The sequence below is a fragment of the Ambystoma mexicanum genome, chromosome 7q (genome assembly GCF_040938575.1).
Source record: "Ambystoma mexicanum isolate Mex_15411 chromosome 7q, UKY_AmexF1_1, whole genome shotgun sequence".
In the NCBI taxonomy this organism is placed as follows: domain Eukaryota; kingdom Metazoa; phylum Chordata; class Amphibia; order Caudata; family Ambystomatidae; genus Ambystoma; species Ambystoma mexicanum.
Genome location: NC_090941.1, coordinates 569,775,562 through 569,801,880, shown reverse-complemented (window position 1 = coordinate 569,801,880; position 26,319 = coordinate 569,775,562). Strand labels below are relative to the sequence as shown.

General features: G+C 43.5%; 1 protein-coding gene across 1 annotated transcript in view; it reads right to left on the bottom strand.

The window, feature by feature from the left end:
• Positions 1-1,250: 1,250 nt before the first annotated feature.
• The window catches only part of VPS36 (vacuolar protein sorting 36 homolog), a 427,280-nt gene continuing 402,211 nt past the window's right edge, over positions 1,251-26,319 (bottom strand). Inside the window, exons 13-14 of the mRNA XM_069639283.1 lie at positions 1,567-1,643; positions 1,251-1,480 (exon numbers count right to left, since the gene is read on the bottom strand). Of these exons, the coding sequence (XP_069495384.1) occupies positions 1,387-1,480; positions 1,567-1,643 (171 nt within the window). The 3' untranslated portion in view covers positions 1,251-1,386. The remainder of the gene's footprint in view (positions 1,481-1,566; positions 1,644-26,319) is intronic.

Here is a 26,319-nt window from a genome sequence, read left to right as displayed (position 1 = left end):
TCAAGATCTTCACAGGGAACCCCATGTAAAAAGTAGCAGAACTTTGCTCGCTGCCTGCAGGTAGCAGAAATTATTTATTCAAGTGAAAAAAAACACGAGCAGTTAAACATTTCTCCATTTTTTTAAATATACTATTTAAATATATATGTATACCAATATATTAAATCCCATTTTCCTTTCTTGATATGCAAAGCTCTTTCAATTTTCGGAGTTCTATTACGCTTATCCATTTCAAATGTGGCATTAGAATGAAATTATAAAATGTGATCAGTTATTTGAACTTTTCCTCAGAGCCCATAATATATCACAACATAGGTGTGTCATCACTGCATCTCAAGCTTCCAGCGCTTCCACCACATTATTATCTGCATTTCTGAATATATTCATACAGGAAGAAAGAAGGGATAACTCTGTGCAAAGGTCCTATGATGACTTTGTGGGATACTGGTGACATGATGATAAACGGCAAGAATGAATGCAGAGGGTTTTTTAAATGACACCAGAAACCCCAGATGGCATTATTTATCCAAATACCCACCCATTAAACATTGTTTTATATTACAAGCAAAAACATATAAACTTTTGCATATGTTTGGGATTGATTAAAATCCATATAGAATTAATAGGACTGACGTCTTAACAATAAGTCACATGCTTTGAACCCCCTGCTGTCTCTATAATAACAATATACACACTGCTAAAATAAATAAAATTAATTGAAGACCATCCTGTAAAAAAAAAAGAAAATGCCAAGAAATGCCACGGTTGGCGTTTTTGCAGCCAACAAAAAAGAAATGTGCCAAAATCGCACAAAACCCATAATATAGGGTTCGCTTATAAGTATTTTGTCTATTTCTCTCTCTTCACAAGTTTTGCAGGGTATTTGCAGGGTTACTATATTTGTATGTTTTTGCTTTCTCTTCACGAGTTCTTTGCAGGTGGTCAGTCAGCAATCTTCATGAATATATACTTAACAGAAGGATACATTTTAGACGTCCTATTACATTCCCAATGGCTGAATGCGTAGTCTATTTTTTTCATGTAGGATTCCTCTTGCCATTCCAGATCGAAACCCAAAGAGCATGGTTCAACATTTGTGTGCTAAGACACATATCAACACCCCCCGCAACCCTTCCAAAAAAGTAATATAAACCCTAGGTTTCCAGTGATGTCACCATTCAACAAGGGAACTCAACATTATAAAAAAAGAACACAAAACAAACAAAAAAATGACACTATGAGAAACCAAATTCACAGACAACTCAGAAAAGGAATTTCATTAATTCTTCCTGCTGTATGGTTATCCAGGTTCACAGTTCATGAGGTTCTCCGGAAGCCTCCAGGTATGACTTAGAAAAATATCAAATTCAAGAAAGAAACATGTTCTTAATTCTGTGTAACAAACAAGTTTGGATAAAATCGCAAGCCTTCTACGGAATCGTCCCTGCAAAGCTGGCCCATCTTTTCTGCAAGTACTAGCCTGAAGAGAGAAAATAAAGCGGGTGAAGAGAACAAAAAGCTAATTTTACCAGACAGAATTAACCACATGGAATATGTACAATTTACCTCTCTTTGGCTAGAAGAACAGACATTCCGACAAGTTTTGCAAACTCTTCTGATGTAAGGGAGCCCTTTTCAGATACCTGCAATGAAATGGAATGGTCATTACAAGACATATATCATTCTTCTACCTACTATTATGTGATTATGTGTCACCTCTCTCCTTGCCTCCTGCACTTGGCGCATACACGGCGTATGAGAGAAACCCTCCAAAGGGAAGAAACTCTCTAAAGGGAAACAAGTGGTAAAAAAGTTGCCACAGAATGCCCAAAAATCCAGCATTGACGTGCAGCATGGGAATGCTATATACAGCAATTTCAAGTCTTTAATAAGTGTCATACATAAGCATATTGGTGGGCTTAGTGGTGCTTGCTGTATCTGCACTCACAAGGCAGGTAAAAGGCATGCCTACACAAACTATGAATGCAACGTTAACACACTTGATTATTAAGATTGGCAATAAACCAGAACAAAGTAACACGTGCCTATGCTGTCACATCAGTAAGCTTTTGAACAACCCTCAACTCCCCTGTGAAGAAGCCTCACCTTGTCTAGCTTTGTTGAACTGAGGGTTCATGAACACCGACTGGCTACGACACTAAACTCCCACATTTCAGTTCTGCTGAGCTCCCCACTGGTCAGCTTCCGTCACCTCAACGCTGTTCCCTACTGCTCATCTGCTCTGACCCTGGTCTCTATCTGGTGGTGAGCCTTTCCTGAGAAAAAGCCTTTTGCGTCAAGGAAGCCAGCACCTTGCCACATCAAGAGCCCAAGTGGACGTGTGTTTTGTGTCTAGTCAGTTGTGGGGTACTCGACCACGAAAATCACACAACTAGCAATTCTAGACAAAGGCATGGACTATTGCAGACACTAAGAAACAGACTTGATCATAGCATCCAGAGAAGAGGGAACTAAAGCAGAGGTCTGCAACCTGAAGCTCATCTCATAGTTTGGACTACAACTGTCATGATCACTCCCCATTGACTACTGTCTTTGGTGCTTAGGGGGTTGCAGTTCAAAACCTCTGGAGAGCCAAAGGTTACACAACCCTGAACTAGAGGAACATGGGCCTTCTTTTCCTGTTACCACAGGATGAATTCCATGAAATTGATTTTGTATCCCCTTAGTCGCTTTAAACTACTTCAAGGGTCATACCATTATTTTTTTAATTTAATAAAACTGCAAAAGGGTACTTTGGGTTTGGATCCCAATCCTTGACACAGTCATCCATCACGACTACGTAGCAACTTCCCAAGCCACCTTTACTCATGATCGTTTTGTCCCAATCCAAGCACCCGCCTGGTTGGTAATATGGATAATGGGCATGCAGAGGTGCTGCCCCAGCTAGAAATAGCCCCAGGCTTGGGCTAGTGGGTCATTACTAGCTATGACAGCCACCACACATAAGCCATTAACAATTAAGTTACTTGAGGTCACCATTGTATAAAGACCCTACTTAAATTGGAAAGTCAAAACTACAAGTCAATGCTTGTAAAGTACGATTGGCTAAAATGTCAGGAATAGAAATAGTACTATACGGTTGGCTAAACTATCAGGAATAGAAAGCATTCTTGATGATACTGGTAAAGTGAGCACCTCAAACATTTGTTTCGGTGTCCTCAGTGCTTAACATTTAAACACTACTAAAACAAATGTTCTTTAAGTTTCCTATATGGATTGTTCTCCTTTCATTTTGGTTGAATTAATTTTCCCATCCAGGCTCTTCTCGTTGTTTGGCATCTGCAACTACATTTGTGGGCTTCACCTTGGATCCTACTCTCTTGTTTGTAGCTCATATTCCCTCTTTAGTTAAATCTACAATTTAGTTTCTGCAAAATCAGCAAAAACATTTGGTTCTACTTCTGATTTTCAGTTATTTGTTCAATGCCCGATTCTCTATAGGCTAGACACGTGTAATGTTAATCTGTAGGGTTTGTCCAAGTCTACATTTTCTCCTCTGAAGGGCGTTTTCCCACAAGAGTCTTGAAGAGATCACAGCAGTATTAAGGAGCTACACTGTCTCCACTTCGAGGGGAGGATACCTTTTAAGAAGATACTTTTGATATGTAAAGCAGTTAGTGTTGATACTTCAAGTAACGGGCAGCCAAACTTTGTATCTCAGTGACCATTGTGGCTTTAGCAGTTGGGATCGGTTCTGCATAGACAAACCCATGTGCAGGAGAGTCAATTCTGAAAACCTTTTCTGAGGGAGTGCAATGCTTTTTGGAACCCACTCTTATTAACTTGACTTGATTTGTGTATTTATAGTGTGCATATCCCGAGGGAGCCTGGCAAAACTGCATCTGGGTGCAGATGTAATTTTCGGATTTAGCAAGAACTTAAACAGCTTTCTTTGATATAACCATAAATTTTAATTTGAACAAATACGTTTTTAAAAGTTTTCAAAAGCTGAATAAAGAGTGAATTTCATGCATTGCGGGGGAGAGTTCCAAATACGAGTGCCCAAAAAGGAGAACTGTCAATCTCCCCAAGTAGATGTTCTAGAGAAAGGAATTATTAATAGTCCCTGGCAGAGTCACGTAGAGTCTTGGAGTACTGCGGATTGCGGACCCTGCTGCCTGTTAAGTCTTTTCTCTGCCTTCACTGTTGGGGGGCGGAGCCACCTGCTGCTGCCTTCACAAAACTCCAAACTCTCTGCAGAGCGGACGTGGAGCCACGTAGAGTCTTGGAGTATGTGGAGCTCTGTGGCGATCTGTGGAGCCTTCCCTTAGAGGAACTATGCCTCCTCCTGGAGACTCGCCCGTGGCTCAGGTTGCTCTGGCGAGTGCCCGACGTAAGGAAAGAACTGCTTCATATCCCTCGACACGCTTGCAACTGCGCCGAGAGATCGAAGGGAACAACCTTTTCTCACTGAAACACGCAGGTGCGTGCAACTCACATGTAAGTTTAGCCAAAGTTGGCTCCAGATGTGTGCATGCTGAAACTGCCGTTAGTATGACTTTTGACTCTACCTCTCAAACTTGCAAGCTCCGAAATTCCCTCTGTAAATTAAACACGGATAAGCCCAATGTGAGTCCCTGTTCCTTACCCGTGTCTGCTCTTGAATCATCTGTCCCGTGCTCCTGCGAAGTCTTAGTGGTGGACCGGACTCTCGCGTTGCCTGAGAATTTCCATCTTCCGGTTGAACAGACTCCCAACAGTGTGTTCCACGCGTATCCAGTTCAATGTCTGGATAGCCTTGTCCGCGCCGCAATTGCTAAGTGTGTTGAATTGCAGCCGGCGGCTGAGTCATCGGTTGCCCTGACACAGCCTATGTGTGACTTACTCAATCACAGTAGCGGGGCGACCTGCGTTTTGCCTGCCGTTATCCAGCCCTGCATTAGTGACTTTACTACAGCCTACACTCCTCGCCGCTGAGAACTTGGTTATGGATGGCGAAAGGTCCTTTCCCTCCCCTGCTGCTGCTCCTCCGCCATCTCTCCCTTTGTCCCCTGCAGCTATTTGCATAACTCCAATGTCCTCAAATGATAAAGTACTGCTTCTCAAACATATGCCGCTCCTTCCATCCAGGCAGCTATCGATTGAAAATGAGCTCACCAACAAATTCCTGCTGGACCTGGAGAAAATTAACACTGCACGTTTGAAATCAAAAGAAAATACGGCTCTATTATTGGCATCAGCTTGTCATTTGTCTAAAGAAAATGCCCAAGAAAGACAGGATCATGTGACTGCAAAAAACTTTTATCAGGGCCTTTTAAAAGAAGACTTCTTGATGACGGTGGTTCCCCAGAACTCCTCTGCTCACAAGCTAAATACAAACTGTTTAATAAACAGGCTTCTTTGGGGAATACATCCTGTTCTGCCTTTCCCTTGGATTCTCAGCAACAAACAGCTCATCAGAGTCATAGGAATCGAACTGTTTCACTATCAGAGATAACCACACACAATGCTCGTTCACATGAAACTGACTGTTCATCTGACGACGATTCATCTGAATCTTCTATTATGGAGCGCGAATTTCCTAAAATCTGACGTCTCCATTCAAAAACAGCACCTAATCCCAGTGCTGAATGCGACTTTGTTAATATTATGAGGAAAACCTCTCAAGAATTGCTACCTGTCCTGATGTCCTCCATGTCAATCACAATTTCACCTTTCCTGAAATTATTTGAGCAAATTCAGGATGGTATGAAAGATTTGACAACTCTAGTAGCCACTCTAAATACAAAATTGAGTGCCTTAGAGAGTGAAAACAACATGTCAAAACAGACTTTGGTAAGATTGATGGAAAAGTAGATTCTTGTTCCGGTATGTTTAACGACCACCGGTTAAGAGACTTGGAGGACCAAAGATTGTTCGCTGACGTGGCCAAACAAGCGTTGGGTATTCTTCAACAACAAACCTTGAAATCTGGTGCAAAACTGCTTAGGGATTGTGTGCCTTCTATGACAGGTAGCCCTTCTAGGGCTTCATTGGAGACACTGAGCTCCAGTATTGAATTAACCAAAGACTTAATTACGTCTGCTGAGACGCTCAGTCCTGATGATGTATCATGTTCCTCTGCCAACACTATCGGTGATGCTGATGAACCCGTCTCAGATACAAACATCTGCTCCTTTTCTGAAGCGGCTCATAGTTTGAAGCAAAAAGATAACGGAGCAAACTTGAATGTTCAGGAACCTTCCTCTTCAAATCTAATCTCCAAGATTGTTGTCGACCATGAACCAGAAACCTCTGCAATTACTCCTGAAGCAGTGGATTCTTTGAGTTGTCAGGAAGAACTGTTTCCCATCTTTAACAATAATAGTAAATTAAATGAATCGACTGGGAAACAGTCAACCAAAAAAATCAAAGAATATTACCAAGAGGAAGTCCCGAGCCACACTTGGTTCACGCAAATTTTTAAGAAACTTGAAAACCATAAGTTTCACCATAAACTTTTTTATTATTATTATAATTATAAACTCGGATGCACTGAATAATGAGCAAATCGTTGACTTGACTGTGGATGCTAATAAGGTTCCTTGTCCTGCTGCGGGAAAAGCAGCTACAGAACTGCATGAGCCTTTGGATGATCTTTTAGATCTGTCAACTCACGACTATGAAGAGGAAGTGGATTCACCTGTTGACATTTCTGTCCATCGTCCAGTAGTTTAGATCCCGTTTGCTCCATGTAAAGGCCCGTCATTAGACGTGCCATATAAAGAGATGATCCAGAGCACTCGTCAGTGTGCCATTGTGCCTGTGAAAACTACCTGCGAGGAAATAAATCCAACACAGGAAAGCCCGAAAACACTTACTCTCGGGGAAAGGTGGAAAAATGTGAAGATTCTTGACCTTGACACATTGGCTGACCAAAGCTCTGTGCTCATTAATAAAACTCTGAAACCATCCATGAACACTGCCTTGCGTGGCCTCCAGGAAATTGGAGATCGATCAACTTCTGTGTCAAATCCTCACTATCAGTAATGCACTGATAAACGCGTGCATTTGTCAAAAAGTAAGCAGTTATCTTCAATACTTAAAAAGACTACTTCTAAATATAAGCTTATTTTGGAACGAATATCATCTGCAAACGACGGCTTCACACTTAACCGGGCAAATGTGTTGCGTTTTTTTCCACTATGTACCAATTGAAACGGCCGACATAAGGACCGTCGAATTTTACAAAGAGCCTCAAAATTACGGTGTGCGTCTGAACATTGATTCTGGAATGGTATGCAATATTCTTTTGGAATCTGCTTTTGTGTTGCTGTCGATGGGCTTCGACTTGCGTGAAGACGACACGTATAATGGAAAATTGACATCTGTATCTGATGCCTTCTTGGCTCCGAAAATAACCTTGTCACCAGTTTTCCAGCAGCTAAACCATACTTGTGTGGAGCCTGGCGCTTCAGAAACTCTGAAAGTAATAATGAAGCCTATGAAGGAAAGAACAATGGACCCAAAGCTGCAGTCGCTACCCTCAAAAGTACAAACAGTGAGTGATCAAATCCAAATTACCTTTTCATGTGAAGAACCTAGTAACCCTTCAAACGATAATATCACGGACACACCCAAACCTAATGAGTGGGACTGGGTTGCTAGATCTCTGGTTAAGTCACATCAAAGCTAATGTTCAACCTCTCACTCTGAAATCCAGCTGGGGATAGCGTCTTGGAATTCCCGTGGATTTAATCATCTGTTCCAATACTCTTGGCTCGATGTACTAGATTTTGTATGCCTACAGGAGACTTGGCTTGCCAAACCACCAATCTGTGATGAATTTGATATCTCCATTAACCCTGCCCCCCTGAAAAAAATCTGGTAGACCTGTGGCGGGTCTTCTCACCATGATCAGAAAAAGTTCAGGTTACAAAATTGTCAAAGACAAAAGTCTAACTCCTTATATTCAACTAGTCACAGTTAAATCCGAGTCATCTGCCAGACAACCAATGGATACAATATTTATCATCAATTTGTACTGGCAACATAAAGCTTTTCGATCAGCTGAATTCATTGATCATGTGTCCTCGATCATCGATGCCATTAATGAAAAGGAACTTTCACCAAATATATTGATATGCAGTGACTTAAATATTAACTGTATAAAATCTCAACTCGCCGACAAGCAAATCACCTAATCTACTGGATAACCAAGACTGCATCACTGAAATATCTGCGAGAGGAATGACTATGCTGAATTGATGCACAGATGGTGACATTCCTGCAAAGATCACCTGGAAAAGGTTTAGCCAGAAATCTAACCTTGACTACTTCTATGTGTCGAGCAATTTACATATTCGGGTTCAATCCCTCAGAGTCATCGATAAGGTTGAAAGTGATCACAACCTCCTAAAACTAACAATTAGCGCAGATGCTAAACCATGTGTACATTGGAACCATAAAATCTCTATACAATCCAACAGAATTTGTCTGGGACTTGAAGACTCGGAGGTCAGGTCCCTTACCCTAGCCTTCTCAGCTGAAACTGTTCAGATCGAATATCAACATCTGTTAAAACAATATAAAGAAATTAACAATGGTTCTCAGCGGCAACATTTTCAGCGAACTCATTCTTTTGATTTGGAAATCTTGAAACGTAAGCGTCAAATGAGAATGGAGATTCGGCGCTGTTCTAGATCTTCGATCCCCGTGTACCTTGGGCTAAAGAAAAAAATCAAACAGTCCTATAAAAACTGGTTAAAGGCCCATCGAGCGTATCTTCTCCAGCAAGACGTCGAACTCATGTTGACTAAATTAGCTAATAAAAACTCAAGAGACTTTTGGAGCCTCATTAACAACGTGAGTGCCCCCGGGGACGCATTGTTGGAAAATATGGTCTCTGAGGAAATGTGGATAGACCACTTTACCCAGCTTTATGGCAAAAAGGGTGAATTTGAAATCCCGACTTTTGATGACCTAAAGCAGTGGGAGCTAACCTTTGATAAAACTGACATCTTCTACATCATTTCCAATTTAAGCTCATCCTGAGCCCCTGGCCCGGATGGGTTGAACTTCAATCTGAAACAAAACCCTGCTGAATGGGCTGAATTATGTTACCAACTCTTTACGAAGATTGCGTCCACTGCTTCAACACCAATTGCGTGGAAAAGCACGATTATCGTGCCCATTTTTAAAAAAGGTAACCCAAGTCAATACCGGTCAATTGCCTTATTAGATGTCTTGGGGAAAATGTATGCGATACTCTTGCAACGTGATCTGCAGAGGTGGATTCTGTCCAGTAAGCACATAAACCCAAGACAGACTGGCTTTACAAAGGGAGTGGGGTGTAGCTTGAATCTCCTGTTAATCAACCTGGTGAAAATGGACGCTCTGCAGCCTGGCGATAAAATGTATATCTTTATATCGCCTCAATTGACCTATCACATGCTTTTGATAGCATTGATAGACACATTCCATGGACCAAGTTGATGAAATGGAACTGCCCGATAAGTTTATTTTTGGCTATCAAAGACCTCCACACTAATACCAACATCCGTATTACACTTGATAAAAAGGGAAGACTTTCATCTGCCATTCAAACGTTCTGTGAGGTCAAGGAGGGTTGCCCTTTGGCTGCGATAGTCTTCAACCTTTTTATATCAGATGTTGACTTAAGCCTAAAGAAAGTGATGTCATTTCCCCCCAAAATCAATGGCCTTCACATTGGCCATATGATTTATGCCGACGATCTAATTTTGATGGACTCGACTCTGATTGGCCTGCAGCGCAGTCTAAACACACTTGGAACCTATATGAAACAAAAGGCTCTGGTTGTGAACACCACCAAGTCTGAGATCATTGTAATACAAAATCTATGAGGTTCAAATAGTCTAAATAGACAAAAATTCAAGTGGTACTTGGGAGAGAAAATGTTGGCATGTACATCTGAAAATAAATACTTGGGGACTCTTTTCAATTCCAATATAAATGATGCTCCGTAGGTGAATAACCTCAAAATGAAGTGCAAAAAACTCGCAATTCAAGCTGCGTGGCTTAACAAAAAATACGGCAAATTTTCAGTCTTGCCAGCACTTCACTTTTATAAACAAAAAGCCGTACCTGCACCTATGTACGGCACAGAATGTGCCCTGGGATGCTCGTACGAAACTTGTGACAGTCTAGAAAACATGTTCTGGTCTCGTGTTCTTTGCTTACCTAAGGGAACTCCAACGGCCTGCATTTGTTTTGAACTCAGTTTGACCTCTCTTAATGCAAGAGTATGCTGGCAAACTCATAATCTATTGTAAAGTCTCAATGGCTTCATTATCTCTACAATACGAGATATTAAATCAAGCAAATAAAGTGAGGTCTTGTTCTATTCTCTCAATGTGGGTCGAGCATTCTGAAAAAATCTTAACAGAACTTGGCACAGATTTAGTTACCCTACAGACAAATCCAAACTTTGTCAAAAACAAACTATGGAACTAGGACTGGATTCTAACTGACGAACAGAGTCGTAAACGTTGCTTAATGAAAAACACCCCGATGTAGAAAAGAGCTCTCAATGAAACTCAAAATTATCTGATAAAGTTCCAGGATCAACACCGAAGGAAACTGTACATGAAATTTCATTTGAACCTCTTTCAGACTCGAGAATGCCTAAATCTATGGGCAAATACTGCTGCTTCCACGGCACTCTGTAGTGTAGACTGTGCAACGCCAGTGAAGAATCTCTTAAACATCTGGTAATGCTGTGTCCAAGTCTGACTAGTGAACGTAGGAAGCACTTTGGACACTTTATTCAAGCAAGATCGACTATCACCTGATGACTGGTGACAGGTTTTGTTCGACGAAACAGATTGGAAGTTAACTTTTTCCAGAAATAAAGTTAGTGCTATTCTTATCGCCTCTTTATGTGCTGTAACAGAGTTGACCTAGATTAATCTTACTCCTCAGACGAATATCCGTCGATCATAATGTTCGAAAAATCTGCAGTACGATCTTGCTTTCTTTGTTGTGATTGTGCTGGCTATGGAATTATGCAACTTATTCATTGTATTTTTTTATTTTGTGTATTTTAAAGGTTTGTAATAAACCAATAAAAAGAAAATAGTCCCTGTCCTTTAGATCGTAGATTACGAGTTGGATGATAGGGTAGAATCTTATGTAGACTTCTTCAAAACTCTGAGATAGAGGCTTTCTGTGGTAAAGAAAAAAAAAAGAAAAAAAAAAAAAATCACACGTACTGCCGAGTTCTGGGCCACCTGTAGACACTGAACCTGATATTTTGGGATGCCAGGTAGTAGGGCATTACAATAGTCCAGCTTCGAATTAGTAAAGGCGCATACCACTGTGGGACGATCTTTTACAGAAATGAGGAGCAGTAAAGGTTTTAAAAGCTTAAGTTGGAATTATTAGAAGTACATGGACTTTATGATTTGATTCACATGTAGATGACGCCCTAAGCTAGCCTGCCATATACAGCCTGGATTTTTTACAGACTGGGTCTATTTGGTAGGCAACCCATACAGAGTGGGACAGGGGACCCCAGATGCAACATTGGACAGTTTCTTTTTTGAGCCAAGTATGAGAACCTCAGAATTTGAGGGATTCGGCTGCAGTTTATTTTCTAGTATCCAGCAGTGAATTTTTTCAGCGCACTTTACCAATCGCTTGATTGCCTCTGCTGGTTGGTTTAGGCAAACATAAATCTGAGTATCATCTGCATATGAGTGATACTGTAGATTAAATTGCCTGAAAATATTAAGCAGGGGACAAACAAACATTAAAAAGCAGATGCGACAGGGATGAACCTTGTGGGACTCCACATGTGACTGGTAGTGCATCGGACAAATAAAGACCAAACTTGACTTGTTGCCAGCGAACAGTTAGAAATGACTCAAACCACTTAATGGCTTACTTAGAAGTCTGGTTTTGAGTATATCTAAATCAACTATGTTGAATGCTGCAGACAAGTTAAGCATGACAAGCATGCTAAACTCACCCTTGTCTGCAGCTTCGAGGAGGTCGCCCCAGACTCCCACTAGGGCCGTCTCAGTGCCATGATGTGGCCTAAATCCAGATTGATAAACATCCAAGATATTATCTTACAAGAAAACTTGCAACTGAGAGGCGACAACCTTTTCCAGTATTTTTGCTTGCCAAAGAAGGCCAGCAATGGGCATACAATTTGAAAGGGTTTTATGGTCCAAGGTAGGCTTGTTTAGTAGTGGGGTAAGATATGATTTCTTTAGGGCTGATGGCATAATTCCTTGAGTTAACGAGGCATTCACAAACCACTGTAGAGGCTAAGCGCCTGTGCATATTTGCCCGGTTCCATGACATTTTATTGCGGGATGTCCTTTCGCAGGTTTTTTTTACTGTGGACATTTTTACGAAAAAACTCATCAAACCGCCATCCCCTTTATTTATTTTTAATATTCCTGTACACCCACACCCAATTTATATATTGTTCTAACCCCCCCCAAAAAATGTATGAGTTTTTTCAGCCAAGAAATCGTGGTAAAAAATCCAGCGAAAAAACATCCAGCGATGAAAGGATGTCGTACCGTTTGGCCAAATAGGCCTGGATAGGGTCATAGGGATGATTTGTTGGCATAAGATTTTTTATTAATTTCTCAACGGTTTCTTCGGTTACTGATTAAAAGAAAAGTTCTGATGTGTTTTTGCCATAATTGGCCTCATGGTCTTTATGGGCCCCAGTTTGCGAGGATACAGCCTCAGACTCAATGTTTAATCGGATCAACCTTTTCTGTAAAGAAAAGATTTAAATCATTTGCCAATGATTGAGAAGACGGCAAGCTAACATTTACACAACCAGGATTAGAAAGGTTTTGAACAACTGTGAACAGGGCTTTAGGTCTATTATCTACATGATCTATACGTATCTGAAGACATTGGGATTTAGCCAATAAAACTTCAGCATAATAGGTCTTTAAAGCAAGTTTGGCTTTGACATGATCATCTTCCATCCTTGACCTAAGCAATTGTTTTCTCCATTTTCCGATACTGGCCTTCAAGGAATCTTAATTTTTCACTATACCATTGATTATTCTTATTCTGTGTGGTTTTCACCTTTTTTAACAAGGCTATGCTATCATAATTCACTAGTAGCTGGTGCATCAAATGTGTTTTCTATAGATGCAAGATTGTGCAACAACTTGGTATCTGATATCAAGCTCCTTCTTCCGATGACAAAATTCTGGATTTATAGATGTCGGATATTTTCTGGAAGTAGTGGCAATGGTCATATTGAAAGTCACCATATAATGATCTGTCCAACTGACAGGTTCATTATTTGGGTGACGAAGTATAAGGCCTCTAGAGAAAATAGGGTCCAGACAATGTCCCCTTATATGAGTGGGCAGTCTGGAAAATTATTAAGACTATGAATATCTAAAATATCTTCTAAGTGTGTAAGATCATCATCAGTAGAATCATTGCACCAGATATTCAGGTCTCCCAAGATTAGTAACTTTGAGTGACAGAGCGCTTCTGTCCCCAGATAGGTATCCATAGCTTCAAGAAAAATCCTGGCCGTTCCCGGGGGCCTATAGCAAACCAACAGTTGACACAAGTCATTAGGGGTAGTCTGATATGTGCAAACCAACACCTGAAAGACATTATCCCATTTCAAAGAACAAAAGTTCTGAAAAGTGAGGCTTTTTAAATAAAGAATAGCAATCCACCCCCTCCCCTTTGGTGTTCTCTGTTGAGCCATTTTATGTGGTAACTATCAGGCACTAGGGAGAAAAATGATGACACATAGGTATCTGTAAACCAAGATTCTGTTATAAAAAAATATCTGGGTCATTATATTGGATATCGTTATATATGGATACAGCATTTTTAACTGCTGATCTAGAATTAATCAATGCCATTTTAAGGGTGGGCACAGTAGTATGATGATAATTTGCCCTAATAGAAGCAGGCAAGATTTGTGCAGACCTAATTTTATTCAGTGCACGAAGGGAGAAGTAGCCTTGTTGCTGATTCTTAAGTGACAGCAAAATGTCTTGAGAGTAAATTTTACTCATAGCTTTAGGGGGCAATGTTCACACTCACCAGCAGAATCAAGTGATCTAATTACTGGAGCGTACTTCTGTACGCCACAGACCGCCACAGACTGGTTGGATGCCGGCGCCGTCGCGCCTGGTGGGCAAATTATATTAATTGGGACTACAAGTCCACTAGGGGCTTGTAGTTCAGACTAGGAAAACAAGAGCAGCAATTAAGCTGTGTTCTCCGGTTTCTTAGGAAAGTTGGGCACAAATCCCAGATCAACCATTTAGAAGGCTTTGTTACCCTGGCTCCGGCACTACGTTTCTGTCCGATTGCCGGGCTTCTGAATTTGTATATTAACTCACTGGTTCTGGAAATGGATAACTGTTGTGTTTCACTATGTCAATGTCAGTTTTAAATTGTAATTCGTTATATACATGGTTTGTTTTATAAAATAAATTAGGAAATGGATATGTTGCACAGACATTGGTGTGCCTACATTCAATTCCACCTTCTTTCACATCTGGAAAACAATATAGCCATTGGATTGCAGCTGAATGAAAACACCTACTATCAACCAAAATAGAATATGAATAATTGATCAATATTATCTTCAAGGAAAAACAGCACAATCTCAGAGTAATTCAGTGGTTTTGCTTGTTAAATGATGAATAATTTCTATCAATGTGTATTAAAATGTTGTCATTGATTGGTAGTAATAAAACATTTCTAAGGCAAGAAGAAAGGTGTTGCAAAGCTGCTCTAATTTTATTATGGTGTCCATAGCCATTGTCAGTTATATGATGAAAATGCCAATAGGCCCATAATACTGTTTTTTGTGGACTCAGGTGTAGTTAGAAAACTCTTTTTCTTTTCTTAGATCGGGTTCCCTTTATGTATTGTAAGCCATATTGTTGAGTGGAAGGTCCAAGTTAATCAAATAAATGAGCTGACAAATGTGTTGAGCTAAACAGTGCTCCCCAGGGGCCAATTGGTTTCTCATGGATTGGCACAACCTTTCATCAGGCTGTTTGAGCGATTAAGATGGTTCAAATGGAAGGTGTGTACAATCATCATGTGAAAGTTAGCATAGTGTGTGCAAGTGATGAGTTTTTAAAGATTCAATAATATGGCTTACAATGTCTAAAGGGAACCTTACCGGGCAACAGTAAGCAACCTTAATAACTACAATGATGTCCAGAAAAATTAAACACTGCATATTTGAAACCACTAACATTTTGAACATATCACAGATGAACAGCCACAATGAACTTGAAAATACTATTATGAGCTCAGCGACCATGCAACACTGAAGCTACAGCTTACTTGGGAAGGGAATCGTTCTCAGAGGAAAACAATAAGGAATGTGGAGATCAATACGGGAAATAAAATGGAATAAACTGGACTTGTAAAAACCTTAGGTCATGAATACCATGATTGTGGGATGGGAAGCTAATGAGATTCTTAATAGGACTGAGTCACCAGTGCAAGAAATTGTGAGCTGGTACACAAACCTCACAGCCGAAGTAGCCATTTGGGACAATAGATATGGCCATATAGACCGAATAAAAAGTGGGGATTTATGATCCAGAAATAAGAGAGGCTAAGCGCAATCTCAGGCGACACATACTCATTAAAAACAGGGCCTTGTGGCGATAGAGGCGGTTCGGCTAATAAAAAATGCTAAGTGTGACTATAACAACTGGATTAAGAGGCATATATAATGCCAAACTATGTTTGCTATAATAAAAAAGGGTATACAAAATGTATCTGGAGGATATTCAGAGAAAGGCTGAGAATATAATTAACCTGATACAGGAAAAGACTTGGTGGGAGCACATCCTTAAAACATATGGGCCCTCATTACGACCCTGGCGGAGAACCATGGTGCAATTTGCACCATGGCCAATGGAGCTAAGCTGCCAACTCCGCCATGGTGGTTGGCGGACTTACCGCCCCATTCCGACCTTGGCGGGGCGGTAAGTCCCCAATCCCCATTTACCCTTCCCCATTCCCATTTTTGCCCCATAGGGTATAATGGGAGTGGGGAAGGCGTTAATTACGCCACCGTAAATTACGGTGGCGTAATTAACAAGTCCCGTAGCGCCATGGATTTTTCCGCCTGCAAAAAGCAGGCGTAAAAATCACCATGGCGCTACGGGAACTCGTAGTCAGGCGGAAAGGTACGCCATGCTTTACGCCGGCGTAAACCCCTTTCCGCCAGGGTCGTAATGAGGGCCATGGTGTGTACAATGATCAACAGTGTGGGGAAGTGGATCAGGGGTGTACTTTTCAATTAGATTTTGATAACGAGGACAAAGTAAGCCTGGTTAGTAAGTTAAAAAAATCAAGAGCGTAAGGTATGCATGGTCTAGCAAATATAGTCCTATTGGGCAACCCGGAAGGCTGGGGTGACAATATGTGGAAGTATACCTGATTCATGGAGGAAAGCTATTCTTATACCGATATATACAAAAGATGCGCAAACTGAGCCTGCAAACTACAGGTTACTGTCATTATTAAACGTCTCTGGCAAGATCTTTGCAATTCTTATACTTAAGATTGGGTGGACAAAAGCAAAATACTCAGCCCTTTTCAAACTGGGTTCAGAGAAGGATCTGCTACCATCCATAATATTCTAATGCTTAACACACTAATCATTATGGTGAGAGATACAAATAACCTCCATTATACTTATTATATGTTGACTTCAAGCCGCATTTGACACTGTGGATCACCAAAGGCTGTGGGCCAAACTAGAAGGTTGGGCAACACCTATACATATATTGAAGATACTGAAGCAGTTCCATACCTGTACCAGCGTCCAGGTCAGGATGGACAGCATTGGTGCATGCACTGGTGATATACCCACCACAAAAGGATTGACACAAGGATGTGGGTTTGCCTGTACCTGGCTGACTTACCAGGATGGTTGGAGGGAACTAGGAGGTTCCCGGCCAAGCTAGGCGGACTTCATATCCACTGGCTATCGTATGATGATGTGGTGCTTTTAGATCACAACCGGGATGGTTTGAACGGATCAGCTGAATCACTTAATAGTTATGCCAGAGAGAATTGCTTAAAAAATAATTATGAGAAGACTAAGTGGATTTGAATCAGAAAAGGTTAACCAACTGAACATCGCTTGGTCGTGACAGAAGGTACTATAGAACAAGTCGTTACTTACAAGTATTGGGGAATTTACGTTAATAGGGACAACAAACACACTGACTCAGTGGACACCAAATAGAGCAAATCGTTTGCCCTTGCTATACTGATTAAGAAATTCACCAAAAGCATTACAGGCTAAGTTTTAAAGGGGTAATTCTCGTATACCAGCAACGTATCATCTCAATGGTGTTAAATGGGCTTGAAACCACTTATAATGTTAACTTGACCTGGTTAAATATTTTGGAAGGCAAATTTCAGAAGAGTATTCTGGCTTTGCTGCAGTGCATACCTATCGAAGTACTGAGAATAGAGTCGGGCTTGACCTCTTCAATAGGTCTTTTACTTATGTGGCGAGGTATATTACATATAAAAGCCGTTAAAGAGTTTAAGTGCCCACTATTGGCTTTAATGGGATAATAAGATATGCAAACCGGAGGTGTCCCTTTTTTAAGTGCTTTAGGAAAATTAACTTTGAGTTGTTTGATAGTATCGGGTGGCCTCCTCATTGTGATATGGAACATTGGCAAACCTAAATTATGGGACTGGAATCGCAACTATTAGCACTTGGGCAAGTTACAAACCTTAAAAGAGTATAGGGAATGTCAGATTTCGCTTTTAAGTCCTCAAATACTTTTGTTATATCTCCTTCACCACATTTGAGAAGGTTTGTGCTCCTTATGCGGCTCAACCAATTACCAACATTTGGGGTTATTGGACCTCGCAAAGGACTGTCTGAGACCGAGAGAGGATGCAGACTGTGCAAACCTACGTATTTTTGGAGTCAAATGGGCACATTATGACCTCATGCAAAATGCGGGGTCTATATATATATATGACCTATTTGGGGGATTTTGTACACAATCTCGACTGTATAAAGTTCTTTGACTTTGGGGGAAAATGTCTACTGGCCAGCAACAGCCGGTTGAATATGGCATTGTATAGGATGTGGGAAGTGATAGCTGATAGATTAGTAAGGTCTGAACAATATACGCGTTAGGCAGTTACTAAAAGGGGTACAAGAATGATTTGTTTGCATATATGGAAAGGCTAGTTGAACACTTATAAAGTTTTTAAACAGATATTCAAGTAGAAGATATTACCGAATGTTTTTGAATCATAAAGAATATACGTATGCAATTGTACTGAGATGAAGAATTACATATTTATATTGTATTTTATTAATGTCAACTCGGAATGTATATGTACTTATTAAAGGGTACTTGTTGAATTGTTAAATCATCATTTATATGCATCTATGAAATGGTATTTGATTAGCTATTTTAAATTATTTTGTATTGAATTGATGTGAAAAGCTCAATTTGAACTAAAACACATTCAATTTAAAAAAAAAACGAACTATGTACTTCCACAGGCTTTGTGACCATAGAAACGTGTTATTTCTACTAATCAATGAAAACAACTTAGAGAAGTTGATTGCATAAACAAGAAAATAAAACCAACAAATTGCTCTAGGATATCACATTGCTTTTCCTTTCATTTATTAACTCTGACACCATCCAGAGAGGGCGCTAGAGAGCCGTCCAAGATGGCGGCCTCCCTGTGAGCTCCGCGGAGCTCCCCTGAAATCCTGATCAATCGAAGATTCTGTGGTGCGCAAATTGTCCGCAGCCGCCTCCAGATTGTAGCCGAGACGATCCCGAGCAGAACGGGGTATTCATCCGTCGACCCTCGAGCGCTGGATCTGGTCTCCTCGACAGTAAGAGCCCCCCCCCTTCGCCTTGCGGACGGGACGCGGGTGCAGGCCAGACGCGGAAAAGCCGGCGGCGGAGGAGGCCCGGGGGTGCCGCTCGGAGCTGACGAACACGGGAAAAGAAATCCTGCAGAGCCCTAGAGGGGCCACCATAGACGGACGCCGAAGGGCTCCTTGGGCGATGCCGAGGATCAGGTACGCGCGCCCCGTGCGCCCTCGCTCGCGCGCCCTGGGTGGATCCCCGGCGCCCTCGCCGGGAGGGGCGTGGTACAGCTCGGTCCGAACCGGCTCAGCAGCAAGATCCCCTGAGAGCCACACCGCTAGGAAACGACAAACCGAGCGCCCTGGGACCCCTGGTCCGCCTCCCGTGCCTCCCGGCCCCCGCAACGCGAGCACCAATGGGGTCTTCGAGGAAAACAGACAGATCTCAAAAAAAGCTGAACTTCGAGGGTAGCTCCGCGACCAAAGCAACCACCTCGAACAGCAGAGCGCAGTCTCCCGTCCAGGCCGCAGCCCAGGATGGAGAGGAGGCCCACGGGTTCGACATCAGGGAAATCCTCTTTGACCTTAAGGCCGGGATCGGAGTACTTGGAAGCAAACTCGACACACTCTCCTCCAAGGTCGACCTACTCCAGCACCGGCTGGACAAACACGCTGACAGACTGGACACAGTCGAGCAGAGAGTGTCCGACCTCCACGACGGTGCAGCGGCCCTAACATCCCGAGTGGCCTCCCTAGAAGTACATATGAAAGCAGTAAGCGCCAAAAACGAAGACTTGGAGGGCCACTCGCGGCGCAACAACATCAGGATCGTGGGAGCCAGGGAACAACAACTTACCGTGAAATTGGAAGACTACGTTGAGAAGTTATGCATGGACCTTTTCGGTACAGAAATCCTGTCCAAACTGTTCGTCGTGGAGAGAGCTCATCGAGTCCCCAACACCAGACCGATCCCCGGGGCTAATCCACACCCAATCATAGCGAAATTGCTTAACTATAAGGACCGAGATGCCATTCTACGGGCGGCTAGGGAAAAAGGGGACCTCCAGTACGACGGCGACAAGATCCAGTTTTTCCCGGACTTCTCCAAAGCAGTCCAAGTGCAGAGAAGATCGTTTATGGCAGTGAAGCGCAGACTGCAAGAGAACCAGATACAATATTCCATGCTCTTCTCGGCCAAACTCCGTATTCAACACGAGGGCAGGACCCAGTTCTTTAATACACCAGAAGAGACAAGCGACTATCTGGACCGCTCTGGCTGTAGACCCGCTACTGCCAACGGAAGACCGCAAAGGGGCGACAGACCAAGGAGAAACCCGCCGTAAGATTTGCCTATAGGACACCCAAAACGGCTGCATGAGACTTCAATGTTGACTAGAAGCGACCACCACAGTTTAACAGTACATCCGAAGAAGGGAGCCAGCCCCCTCTTGGAGGGCCACCTGCGCCCCGAGCACAGCAATGCTGGTTGTACGGTTAAAATGGGTTTGTTTTTCACGGGCTTGTTGGGGGTTGCCCGTGCAGGGGAGGGAAGTTAGTTTAGCAAAACCGCCACACCCCACACACCCCAGTTCCACGACAGTCACACGAAGAACTATGCATCTAACGATTGCCACGTCCTCCCTGCTCCTCTATGGAAAGCGACTCCAGCCAATCCCGCGAGCCTCGTCTCAACATGATGATCTGGACCCCTCCAGATGGCAGCGGCAACGTTGAAAATCGCCACCTGGAACATCCGTGGTGGCAATCAGCCTACGAAAATGAGGAGAATTCTTCAATATCTTCGGAGACACAAAATCAACATAGCGATACTCCAGGAGACTCATCTGCTGCCCGCGTCAGAACAACACTGGGCCAGATCATGGGGATGTCATCGGTACTTCTCATCCTACTCCTCATTCGCCAGGGGTGTTGCGATCCTGATCGACAGAAGAACTAATTTCAGCTTTATCGAGCTAAAGAAAGACACGGAGGGGAGGGCCCTAATGGTGAAGGGGATAATCGCAGGAAAAGAGGTGGTGGTGGTGAACTCATACGCACCGAACACAGACGGACCTGATAATTTCAACTGGTTAATGTCCCACTTGGACGCGACCAACGCGATGACTGTGGTGTGGGGTGCAGACCTCAATACCACACTTGATCCCAGGCTCGACAGGTCCCATAACACATCGGGAGTCCCATCCAAGGCCAGCACTCAGGTTCGAGAGATTTGTCAGGCCTTCAATCTATCTGATATGTGGAGAAGACACAACCGGGACAGCAGGGACTACACCTTCCGATCAGCGGTACACAACACCAGTTCCAGAATCGATTATATCCTGGCATCCTCCCGTAGCCCTTTCAGATGGGGAGCGTGCCATATCCTGCCAAGGTCCTACTCCGACCACTCGATGGTTGTATTGGAGGCCACCCTGGCGGGCGTAACAGTGCCTGCCGCAGAACTACGTAGCGAGATAGTCTCTTTCCTGGAGATCAACCAAGACTCTGTCGACTCCGCATGCACCATCTGGGAAACACTCAAGTGCTACATACGAGGAATTTGTCTGACTAAAGAAAATGGCTTGTTGAAATTGATCCGAGGCGAATTATCCAACAAAGAGCGTCGTTTGAAAGAACTAGAACGAAACCTCTCCAATGCTCCAGACCCACGCACCCAAGCCGAGCTCAAAAAAGAACTCTTGGGGTTCAGGGAGACAGAGGACCGCGAACTGAAGCTCCTGGGCCGCAGGCAACAGATCAGGCAGTACGGAGAGGGGCAAAAACCAGGTGCACTGCTGGCCAGGCTACTAACCATAGACAAAGTCCCACCCCGCATTGAATGTATCGCAGATGCGCAAGGCCAGAGGGTTTACACAGAGGAGGAGATCTCCAATGTTTTCCGAGACTTCTATCAAAACCTGTACAGCTCAAAAGGAGCGTCAGATCCCGTAGCGATACAAGAGTACCTTAATGACACAGAACTGTACTGGGTGAGCCAGGACCTGCGCGAACCCTTGAACGCGCCCATATCGCTCGAAGAAATTCAGACAGCAATCAAATCCCTGCCTAACACCAAGGCCCCCGGTCCCGATGGACTCAATGGCGAGTTTTACAAAGCACACGTGGAGGTGATGGCCCCCCTTCTTCTACAAGTCTACGAGGAGGCGGTGGAGCAGGGGACACTCCCTCCCACGATGCGCGAGGCTAACGTAATGATGTTGCATAAAACTGGAAAGCCTACAGAGAACTGCGCTTCGTACAGGCCGATCTCATTGATCAACCTAGACAACAAAATCCTAGGTAAAATCCTGGCAACCAGATTGCTCCCCTTGATGCCGGCATTGGTGCTGGGTGACCAGGCCGGGTTCATCCCGGGGCGGAGTACAACATACGGCATCAGGAGACTGTTTGGCGTCATTGAGGCCTTGGACCCGACACAGCAGGCAATAGCGGTACTATTGGATGCCGAGAAGGCGTTTGACTCAGTCGAGTGGCCCTTCATGTTCGCTACACTAAGGCAGATGGGTCTGGGTAACTTCTTCCTGAAGCTAGTAGCTCTGTTATACAACAAACCACGCTCATACATCACACTAGGGAACACCAAATCCACAGGGATCACACTGGAACGCGGAACGAGACAGGGTTGCCCACTTTCGGCCCTTATCTTTGCCCTGGTGATGGAACCCCTGGCGTCAAGGCTGCGAGCCGAGCAGTTGGGTCGAGGGATAAAGCTGGGTCCGCACAGGCTAATTGTATCCCTATACGCTGACGACGTCATGTTGTTCGTCAGCGATCCCCAAACCAATCTTAATCCCGTAATGCGAGAGGTAATAAAATTCGGGTTAATGTCAGGCCTCAAAACCAATCATTCCAAATCGATAGTGTTCCCTCTGACCCCTTGCACTCTGGAGTTTGCAGCTGACCATGGGTTCAAGTGGGAAAACTCAAAGGTGCGCTATTTGGGGATTAAGATGTCACGAAGCCACCACGATATATATAGAGACAATTATGTAGTTACACTGCAGTTATTACAAGAACGTATTCAAAGATGGAAATCTCTACCACTGACACTGTGGGGCAGAACCTCACTGACAAAAATGGTCATTCTCCCCAAACTTCTATATCTTTTCACAAATATCCCGCTACTACTCCCCAAATCCTTTTTATCAAAAATCAAGAGCGCGATCCTTGAATTATTATGGGTGGGGAAACCAGCGCAGGTGGCATATAACACACTTACTCTACCAATATCAAAAGGGGGCCTAGCTCTCCCCGATATAGAAAAATACTACTGGGCGGGACAGGCCCAATTCCTAAGTCATTGGTACTCAACCCACTACATTAGACCACATGTGCAAGTGGAAAGAGCCCTGGCTTCCCCCGACCTGCTTGCTGCAGTCATAATAAGCCACATTCCCGTGCCGCATAAAACACTGAATACAGTCCTATCCACATATGCGATATGGAAGAAGATTGCTGGCGAATACGGAGTGGCTATACGATTTTCCCCCCTACTGCCGATAAAATTCATCCCCGGCATCTCCCTCACGAACGAAAGAGTATTCCTGTTATGGATAGATAAAATAGGGATTAAATCGTTGGGAGACCTCTTCCCAGAGGGCACCTTTCTGACCCCCCAAATGGCAAAAGACCAGGGAGGGAACACATCCCTAGACGTCTTCCTCTATTTCAGACTTCGCCACACCCTCCAGGGGCTATTCCCCACATTCCCTAAACAACCCCCCACCTGGGATCTATTACACAATACCATTTTAGCGCAGGGTGAGGGCAGACTGGTGTCAACTCTATACAAAACCCTGGTGGGAGACACTCGGAAACTCCAACCTAAAGTGCAACAAAGGTGGGAATCAGCGTTACAAGAACCGATTAGTGAGGAAGACTGGGCCTACATTCTTCATCAGACTCAGAAGGTAGCGTTAAATTCCCGACTCAAGCTAATACACTTTAACTTTGTGCACCAAACATACTACACTCCAGTCAGGAAACAGACACCACCCTGAAGCGTCAGCCCGGTGCGAGAGATGCACATTTGCCAGCGCTGATTTTCTTCATCTGGCATGGGGATGTCCTGGTATCCAACGCTTCTGGACTTCCATCATACAAATAACATCCGACATTATAGGTGAGCAGGTGACCCCCCTACCGTTGAGTCCGCTTCTCGGCCTCACTAAATATCTACAGCCAGCGTCACGCCAGTTAGCAGCGCTCCTCATGGCACTGGCACGAAGGAGAATTGCTATGTCGTGGGGTCGTGGCCCACTCCCCAAGATAGCTGACTGGGAAAAGGATATAACATATTGCCAAGATATGGACACCGAATTTATCCGGACCCTGCCCTTACATGCGCGTCCTCCCGACATCTGGGGCCCATACATCACTTACCTGATGAACAATGCTGAAGCTTCAGACTCGAACAATCCAAGCCCCCAGAGCGAGAGACCATAGGTTGGAGGTACACAGGGACAACGTGGAAGACTTTCTATTTGACTTAGACAATGGATAGCGGCATTCAAAGTCATGGCGGGCTGGGGGGTCGAGGGGGGGGGGGAAGGATTGTTGTTGGGGCTTGCATTAGGCAGCTCCCTGTTGGAGCACTGCCTATTTGATACAGCAAAAAGTTAAAAATAAAGTTTTAAAAAAAAAAAAAAAACTCTGACACCATCCAACCGCCATCTAGTTAATAATTCACAAAAGCCCCAAAGCCGCAGAATCAAATTGCTAATATTCTAAATGTTTTAGATGGTGTTTAATTGCCAACTTGATCACGGTAAATCCTGAAAAATAGTTGGATAGACACCTATTGAATGCACATCACAGCAACTAATAGTTCCACACATGTTGTTGCTGAGATGTACCCAACTCTTAGCAGTGAACAAGGGATGTCTATGGCGCTGCCCTACTGAGTGGAGCAGGGCTGACAGAGAATACATATTTGCTTATGTGGGGTGTTTATACTGTGCTAATTAAAACCGTTGCATCCCGGAGCAGAATGACAATGCATTACTTACCATAAAAGCGTTTCTGATGGTTGTATCTGCTTAGATTCACATGCTGTGCATAGTCCGACATCCAGTGGTCACTGCAGAGTATTGCATCTTGTTTTTCGTAGTGGAAAAGGGGACGTCGACAAGGTGCGTCTGTAACACTATCCCTATAGTGACGTGCGGTGTACCCACAATCCCTCATGCGTCGAGCTCCCTCTGTTTGTATTTTTTCTCCCATGAGGGAGCCTTCTAGACGTGAGTGAGTACAGAAAAGAGAGATATAAAAAGATGTCTATGTTCCTTCCATCCGAGCGGGGAGGAAGGGTGGGCACATGTGAATCTAAGCAGATACAACCATCAGAAATGGTTTTACGGTAAGTAATGCATTGTCTTCTGATGTTTGTTTATCTGCTTAGAATCACATGCTGTGTATAGACTAGCGAGCAGTACCCGGAGTTGGAGGTGGGTTGTGAGAAGGAACAGTAGAGAAAAGATGTCTTAATACTGCTTGTCCCACCTGGGAATCAGATCTAGAGTGGGCATCTAGACAGTAGTGTTTTGTAAAGGTGTGTACAGAACTCCAGGTTGCCGCTTTGCAAATGGACTCAAGGGGAACATTTGCAATGAATGCTATGGATGCCCCAGTGCCTCGAGTAGTGTGTGCTCTTGGCTTGAAGGGTAGCTCTCTCTTAGCAAGAGTGTAACAGAGAGTGATGCATTTAACAATCCATCTAGATATAGTGGACTTTGAGACTGCATCTCCTTCTCTTCCTGCTGCCACCGAGACAAATAACTGATTAGTCTTTCTCAGTGGTCTAGTTCTTTCCATATAAAACATGACAGCTCTGCGCACATCAAGTGTATGCAGGCTTTTTTCTCCCAAATTTGAAGGGCTTTGAAAGAACGTTGGTAGTTCTATTGACTGGTTGACATGGAATTTCGAGATGAATTTCGGTGCAAACCTCGGGTGTGTGCGTAGAACCACCTTATCTTTGTGAACCGTTACAAAGGGGTCTAGAACAGAAAGAGCCTGTAGTTCACTTACTCTCCTAATGGAGGTGATAGCTATTAGGAAGGCAGGCTTAAGAGTGAGGTCTTTAAGAGTTGCCTTGTGCATGGGTTCAAAGGGTGAGCCCATGAGCCTGGTAAGTACCACATTTAGGTCCCAGCCGGGAGCTGGGTTTGCTATCGGAGGGTGTATTCTCTTTACCCCCTCCATGAAGGCTTTAATAACTGGGACTTTCCACCATGACACTTTAAGTTGGGAAGAGGTGTATGCAGAAAGTGCCGCTAGGTGGACTTTAATAGAATTGAATACTAGACCTGAGTCCAGTAAATGGGTCAGGTACAGAACAATTTGTGTGGGAGAGCAGTCAACAGGGTTGATGTTTCTTCCTCTACACCAGATGACAAATCTCTTCCATTTGCTAGAATAACAGTGACGAGTGTTAGGCTTTCTAGCCTCCCTGAGGATGTCCATGC